The sequence below is a fragment of the Solea solea genome, chromosome 1 (genome assembly GCF_958295425.1).
Source record: "Solea solea chromosome 1, fSolSol10.1, whole genome shotgun sequence".
Taxonomy (NCBI): domain Eukaryota; kingdom Metazoa; phylum Chordata; class Actinopteri; order Pleuronectiformes; family Soleidae; genus Solea; species Solea solea.
In genome coordinates this window covers 19479373-19487034 of record NC_081134.1, presented here as the reverse complement: position 1 = coordinate 19487034, position 7662 = coordinate 19479373, and the positions used below count along the sequence as shown (strand labels likewise).

At 39.6% G+C, this 7662-nt stretch overlaps 1 protein-coding gene across 2 annotated transcripts; it reads left to right on the top strand.

Moving 5' to 3' along the window:
* Window positions 1–2299: 2299 nt before the first annotated feature.
* Window positions 2300–7200, top strand: LOC131471989 (uncharacterized). 2 transcript variants are annotated; one of them, XM_058648931.1, is made up of 6 exons: window positions 2300–2738; window positions 2821–2968; window positions 3428–3524; window positions 4228–4399; window positions 6374–6626; window positions 6719–7200. In XM_058648931.1, exons 2-6 carry the CDS (start codon window positions 2846–2848, stop codon window positions 6803–6805), a joined length of 732 nt encoding a protein of 243 aa, XP_058504914.1. In that variant the 5' UTR covers window positions 2300–2738; window positions 2821–2845; the 3' UTR covers window positions 6806–7200. The 2 variants fall into 2 exon arrangements, with proteins under 2 accessions (XP_058504914.1, XP_058504866.1); XM_058648883.1 differs by having other exon boundaries at window positions 2300–2968.
* Window positions 7201–7662: the final 462 nt, after the last annotated feature.

Genomic DNA, 7662 nt, shown 5'->3' with positions numbered 1-7662 from the left:
GATTGTGTAGCCGAGGTCAGATCAATGTGAAACAGACACTTTGAGTCGATGGTGGATTGGTTTTTGGTTAATCTCATAATTTATTGCACTGTGATTGGAAATGTATTTTTAGATTTTATCTTTTTTGTTGTTTATTTTTTTTTGTTTGTTTACTTAGTTGTGTTTCATAAGGGTATTGAACTTTACAGATATGTGGCGGGGGGGGAAGTCTAAAGTGATAATCAACATTTCAGGCCTCACACTTACATGAAAGTGAGTTTATTTCATAGTTTACAATGCTGAACTTTGAATTGAAAACTGATCAGAGTCACATCACTAAAAATAAATCGTATACAAGTCACTTTCACCTGTTGATCTGAACGTAGCCAGAGTAAGATTTTGAAGGTTTCACTTCTATCTGTCATAGAATCGATTGTTTTGTTTTTTCATGCAGTTAGAAAAATTCATATCCACTTGAAATGTACAATCGGACCGTTTCAAATGTCGTGATAGAAAACACATAATATTATGCCTTTGTTGAACAAACGTTTATGCAGTCATGCAAGTGATATATGCCTATTCTTGAAAAACAGTCTATTGTATGTATACATTTTTTCTTTTCACTGCCACAGAATGAGAGGGAAATCACACTCTTTTAAAGCTGCTGTCAGCTATGTCTTTTAGCTATTGCTGGTGTTCCATATATCACCCAAAACTCACAAATAAAAAGAACCACCTCTTTGTGGAGTTCTGGCTCCTGGTTGGATAAAATTAGTGTAGATGACAACGTTTCTCCGATATTTACTGTCTGACCCTGAGACTAAGAGATCCATGCGACTGAGCAAACGCTCTACATCAGCAATAGCTGTCAGAATATCGAGTGATTTAACACATATTTTAACTCAAAGATTTCACTGACAGCAGCTTTAAGAGCATTGTATGTGATAGGATTTGTCCTGGTCACATTGCTTAGTGTCCAGAAATCTTATCTTGTGGCAAAACTTGAACAAAATGTGAACTTTTTCATGGTGAAAACCTGATTTTCCTCATTCTTACTGCGTTTTTCAAAGGATACACGTTGTTTTCTGTTTTCAACAAACTGGCCCAACGTCAATCTTGACTTAACCTATGCTGAGATCTCAAATCTTTAGTCTACATTGTTTCATCAACAACCTTTTGTTATGCATTTTGAAGGTTAATGGACTTAGGCTGCCATTGACCACCAAAGCAGCGAGACTGTATTTGGCTCCCAAACAAACACCCGAGTGTCACTAAATACTGCCGTGACTGTGATGAACGCAGCTCGACCAGCCTACAGCCAGAACAGCCGATATTCAAATATCTTGTTAACGACACGTGACACCAAACACTGTTCGTTCTCTGATCTCTGGTGTCCGTTCTCATGATCAAGCAGCAGCCATCTCTCAGCTGTGATCACTACATCGGCTCTGGAATATGTTCACTATGACGAGAATTAAACTTTTTCCCTGGAAAAACAAAACTCGTGTCTGTTTCTGTATGTGCATTCCTGTTGATTAGTATGATAAGCATGACTTTCCCTATTTATCCTACGAAACGGAATACATGATACTGCATCCTCAGAAGAATATTGGAATTTTCAGGACTATTCTGTCCTTGTGTGTCTCAAGCAGCAGCCGTTCCCCAGCACATTCAGATTAAAGGTAAGGGGCAAAGTAAGGTGAGTTAGAATTTTCCAAAGATGAAGTCATATCTTTTGTATTGTAGATACACTTTTCTGGAGACTGGCTTCTGAATTGCCATAATGCTGCATAAATGTGACAATTTATGTGCTTTTCACATAAAGTGTGCTTTGAATGATGAACTTTAAGATAAAAAAAATGTGATAAAACATGATGTAACTATAGCACACACATTGCAAAGAATGCCAAACCTGCTGTAAAGCAGATAATTTGGCAACTATTCCCCTTCTCCATTATATCCAGATAGAGTTGGTAGTGTTGTGGTCCTAATCATATATTCACAAATGTAGGATTAAAATATCTAACCATTAACAAATATTATTAAGTAAAAAGATGAACATGTTTTCACAAAATAGCACACGCTACTGCTGCAACTGTACCTAAATCATTGTTTAGATATTAGTATTCAAAACGGACGCTAAGTTTCACATGCATTTCAACGTAATAAAATTGCGTTTTAAACAAACATGTATAGTTGGTGGATAAATAAGCCAAAACTACGAAAACGGTGTGAAATAAGTTGAGGCTGCCTTTATGACCTATCGGAGCAGGGGAAGATCATTTTGGGACACTAGACATTCAATTTCCGTTTCCGCTCTGCCAAATTATGAACCGCTGTGGCGCTTAAAACGATTTTTTTCTGGCGAAAACGAATTTAATCAGTAGCTATTAATTGTATTTTTAAATATTGATACTGTAGTGTAATGTTGGAATGGTAAAGTGACCGAAACGGAACACTGAGTTATAACCAGTGGAGTGCGTAGATGATGTTTGTTTACGTTCTGGTTAGTTGGTGATGTTCAATTAGTGACTATATGCAGTTTCTTTCCGTTTTAAATGGTTAGACAGCTCATGTTTGTGTAGTAGTTTAGCTGGTAGTTCGGGTTGTATGCGTCAGGTTAGTTTGTAGGGTTTAGCGCTAGCTCATATAAGTATTCGTTGTTTAGCTTTGAGCTAACATGGGTCGACAGTGTGTTGTTACCGGCTGCAGAAATCGTACAACACTGCACTATTTCCCGGTCGACGCCGATATGAGGCGTAAGTGGCTCATTGCACTGGGTTTACCCGACGATATCAACAGCAAAGCTGGAGTTTGCAATTTGCATTTTCCCCCGGATAGCTTCTCTAATCGTCTGGAGGTAGACATGGGATTCATCAAACTGCTCAAGCTGAGGAGCGACGCGGTGCCAATACCTGCTCCCCCTGTACGGCCGAGAGTAGCTCGACCAAGACCGCAAGAGCTGCTGCCACAACCACGCCTCATAGCGGTGAGTGTATATGGGCTATCTATGTAATATTGCACAATAAAATGACTGAGTAGCTTAAGTTAGGTCCACAAACATGAGAAGCACAAGAGAAACCCAACAGGAACACATAAAGGGCCTCATCTGCCAGGATAGGTTGGGGTAGGATAGAGATAGTAGAGAAAGGAGGGCAAGGGAAGGGGGTGCTGGCGAAAAGTTAATAAAAAATAAATAAACGGCTTCAATAAACAATTCTTATCATAATTGATTAATCTGTCATAATCGTTTGGTTCATAAAATGTTGATCAGTGTTTCTAAAACCTGGAAAGAATGTTCTCAACTGTCTCATCTTGTTTTCTAGTCCAAAACCCAAAAATTATTCAGTTATATGGAGCAAAGAGACCAGATAAAATCTTCCCATTTAAGAAGCTGAAAAATCGGAAAACTTGATGATTTTGAAACTGGAATACATTATTTTTCCAGCCCAAGCCGACGAGAGAAATTGGATGCCAGACGGAGCGAGTTCTCACCAAACATGCTTTTTATCAGGTTGACATCAAGCCTCACAGGAGAAGCAAAGGTGAGTCATCATATAGACTGAACACAGCCACAGTCTGAAAGAGATATTTGTTGTTATACACTATGATAGTGTCAAAAGGCATTGCAAGACACTGAGTGCAACTGAGTGCATTTACTTGGAAATAAGTCGTATATGGTTACTCTGCTAAATGCTTGCTGAACTCGCTTATAGAGCTCTGGACATCTTGTGACTCAGTTTGCGTACACCGCCATGTTGACAGGAAAAGGTGCTGATAAATGACCTTTTCGTGCTGTAAGAGTTAAAATCCACTGAGATCAATATATATCACAGAACATAACCTGATTCTTCCAGACCTGCAGCATCACAACAAACTTACATTTTCTCATAAACTCTTCTTCATTCTTCTGTCACAACAAAAACATGTAAAAATAAACAAGATATTTAAGTTATTTAGCATCTGCAAGGGTGCAGAAGTTGACATCCAGATTTGCAGCTTCCTGGTCGACATTTAAGAGGAAAGTTAAGGGAAAATGATTGTACTTTACAATACACATTTTATAAATGTCACAGTGTCTCAAAATACAGGCTTTACGTACAGTATATGCACTTTATAAATCTGTAAAAATTGTATTTTATTAACAGCTATTTATTAAGCTATGGTGCTACCACAGCTTAATTTGTGCTTCTCGTGTTTTTGCTTATTTGAAAGTATAATATAGTGGAATCTGTTGTTTTTGCACAGCTACGGAGACCCGACCTTATAACAGGGATGTGTCGTGTGACACGGGCAATTCTGTGGGTCTCGAGGTTAACTTTGAGGAGGGCCCAGTGGTGAGCCTCACTCCAGAGAGTAGGGCAGAGTGTGAGGTTTTTACGGACGACTCCAGAAGCTGCATGGATGAAACCAACACGAGGTAAAAGTTCTGGGGGGTATTCCAGAAAGCGGGTTATGTGAGAACTCTGAGTTTGTTAACCCTGAGATGAGGGAAACACTGAGTTATCCGTTCCAGAAAGAGAGGTAACTTAAACTCTGGGTCTGTTACTGCGGTAACTTACTCTGTGAACATAACCTGCTCGCTGGCAGGTTTACTATAAGAAACCCAGAGTTTCTACCGGTCTCCTCCCACACGAAGAAAGCAGTTAGACATGGATTGCCCATTCATTAGAAATCCAATCGACATCGAAGCCGTATTTATTAGAAATGCATTATGTCGTGAGAGAATCTTCCGACCCAGATTAGACGTTTTGATTAAAAATAAAAGACAAATTCACATGTGATTTGGTTCTTCTTTATTCTCTAAAAGTACAAAAGCAACAGTCAGGATTTGTAATATAGTTCCAACTATTAACATATTTCACATATTCACCTGTTTCACCATGACAATGCACCCACCTCAACTGGCGTTCAAGTAATAGAATTTCCAAGTCTGTTTTTCTGATTTGCCGGTCCAGGTACACCATTTCTTTCTCGGTTTTTTGAATGGTTTAGGGTTAGGTGCACCCTGTACAACTCTTTTACCGGCAACTCGGAAACATATGGACGACATTTAATTCCTGCAGTTCTACATACAGATTTAACATGGTATTGACCGAAAATCTCACTGTGTCAAGCTGTGCTCTAGAAGTTGATGGACCCTCCTCTTGGTGATGCCCAGCCATGTTCTGTTGAAGGACAAGAATGTGCTAGTTTGTCCATTATCTATGCTCATCACTTCAGTGTACATGTCAAACTCCAAATTCCACTCAAGAATGTAAATGAATATGAATGGGTAGAGCAGTGCCAGTAGCTATACATAATATTAAGACACACTTCAGTAGGCCCCCCTCCGGATCTCTCCCTGTGGCAGCAGACAGCGTCTCCTCCTCCACTATATATTTATATACATATATATATATATATATATATACACATACATACATAATTATTTTAAAAAAAGACATAAGTGTATACTTGCATCTGATGTAGGCACTTGTGTCCTGGGGGGTGACAGGCTCAGATGAGCTTACCCCGGGGATGCCTTCAGCCACAGGGCGACCCCTGTTTTGGCTGAGAGCCAGCTCCTCAGCCTCTGACAGAGGTGGTGGAGGTGGCCCTCCACCCGTTTTTCGGGCCTCTGCCTTCTTTCTGTTGGCTGAGCAGAACTCAATGTTTGCAATCTGAATTAATATTTACGTTACGTTTAATAGCCTAAGTCAATTAAAAATAAAAAAATAAATCAAAGTGAGGTGCAATCATAGCCTAGCAAAATATGCCTTACCTTTTTGAATGATGTTTTTATGTTTCATTTTGAGCTGCTTCCAAGTCCTCCTTTCTCCTGTTGGATTGCACCTAAATGAAAAACTCAGATTTCATTCCTACTTATATTCATAACTATAGGCTATGCTACGATCTTACGGTTACGTCAATGGAATAGTACATTCAAACTTACGCGTTGACTCGGGCAGCAATTTTCTCCCATGCGTCTCTCTCTCCTTCGCTGCTGCAGCTGTGTTGCATTCGCGGCGAAATATGTGCTCATATTCTTCGTAGCCCAGCAAAAGGATCTCCAACTCCTTCGCACTGAAATATGTTGATCTTTTTTTTTTCTCGGTTGTCATGGTGACTCGTGGTATCGGGGCTCCATTGATGATGGCTTTTTATAGTGGTTGTGCACGCGCGTACCTCGAGGTTAACATACTCAGAGTTGATTGAACTAACTCAGATCAGCTGTTCTGGAACCGGATACTCAGAGTTTCCCGACTCAGAGTAAGTCAACTCAGAGTTCAGGGATAGACTCAGAGTGTGTTGAACCTGCTTTCTGGAATACCCCTCTGGAATGTTTCATGTTTATTTGTTTAGTAGACATGTCTATATTGAATATTGTCTTTTTTTCTTTTCTTTTATCAAGTCCCTTAAATGAGCTGCCGCCTGACACGATGCAAAAACACATTGTGTACGAGGACAATCTGTTGGAGCTCTTCAGAACATGTCCAGTTTGCAGCCGGAGCTGTTCAATTACTAAAACAGTAACCGGCACTTTCCTGCAGCTGAAGCAGACGTGTGCTCACTGCGAGTACACGCACCAGTGGTCCAGCCAGCCAATGGTGGGCAACACTCCAGCTGGGAACCTACAGCTCGGTGCAGCGGTTCAGATATCCAAGGTGAGAAAGAAGACCTCATGTGCCACCATTTGTAATATGTTCTGTTTTGAGACTGTTTGTGTCTTTACGTCGTGTTGCTCTCGTCGTTTCAGGTCCTGGATGCCTTTAAGATCCAAGGAATCTCTGAAACGGCGTTCCATAATCACCAAATAAAGTGTTTGAGCAACGCAAACACTTAAGAATTTAAGAAAGAAGAGAAGATTGCAAGAATAAATGTGTTGTATTAATGTTAATGTTAAAGTACTTTTTCTATGACATGACTCAGTTTGCTCAACAGACAGACTGAATATACAGTACCTGGTCCTTACTCCCTGGGTGATTTTCATGTACGGAAAAGAGCTGGAGTCAAAGAACCATTAGACATCACAATAACTAAGACGACGACGACAAAAAAAACACTTGTTGACTAGCACTGTATAGTTTGGCTTACTTGAAGCTCTTACTTACTAGCTCTTGTTTGAACCGAAATGTTTAAATGCACTTATTGTAAATCACTTTGAATAAAAGCGTCTGCCAAATGACATGTAATGTAATGTAATACAAACATGTACAATAAAGATATTATTTAAGTTAATTTGCGTTAGAGTCCGTCACGATGCAAAAGTTGGCACCCTAGTCGGCAGTTAAGGGGAACCTTAATATCCAAGATTTGTGCCACTAACTGTCAAATGAAATAAAGGGTTTATTAGTGTCATAGTGTGTCATTAAGCTATGCTAAGGTGATTTTTAGTTTGTAGAGCACATTTAATATCATTCAGTCTTAAGGTTTAAGTCTTAAAATTCTTCAGGATTGTAGAAACAGAAGACGTTAAGTCTAAATAAGGCAGCTGTCCAAGGAAGCCTTGACAATGACGACGGCTTCTGAGAAGCCAAAATGGTATCTGTGGTAAAAATTGAACTCATTCGTTTATGCTTACAAGTTACACACTGCTGCTTTAATGCAGCCTCACAGAGCTACTGCCATGGCTCTTGACTCACTGTAATGCAGTTGGTTAAGTGTGAATAAACTAAAACCAATATTTAATAGCACGATTAC

Excerpts from the sequence above, each read along its gene's own strand:
- LOC131471989 (XM_058648883.1), top strand. The coding sequence starts at position 2,660 with ATGGGTCGACAGTGTGTTGTTACCGGCTGCAGAAATCGTACAACACTG. Across the intron at positions 3,525-4,227 it reads GCCTCACAGGAGAAGCAAAG|CTACGGAGACCCGACCTTAT; the intron begins GTGAGTCATCAT and ends GTTTTTGCACAG. Across the intron at positions 6,627-6,718 it reads CAGCGGTTCAGATATCCAAG|GTCCTGGATGCCTTTAAGAT; the intron begins GTGAGAAAGAAG and ends TCGTCGTTTCAG.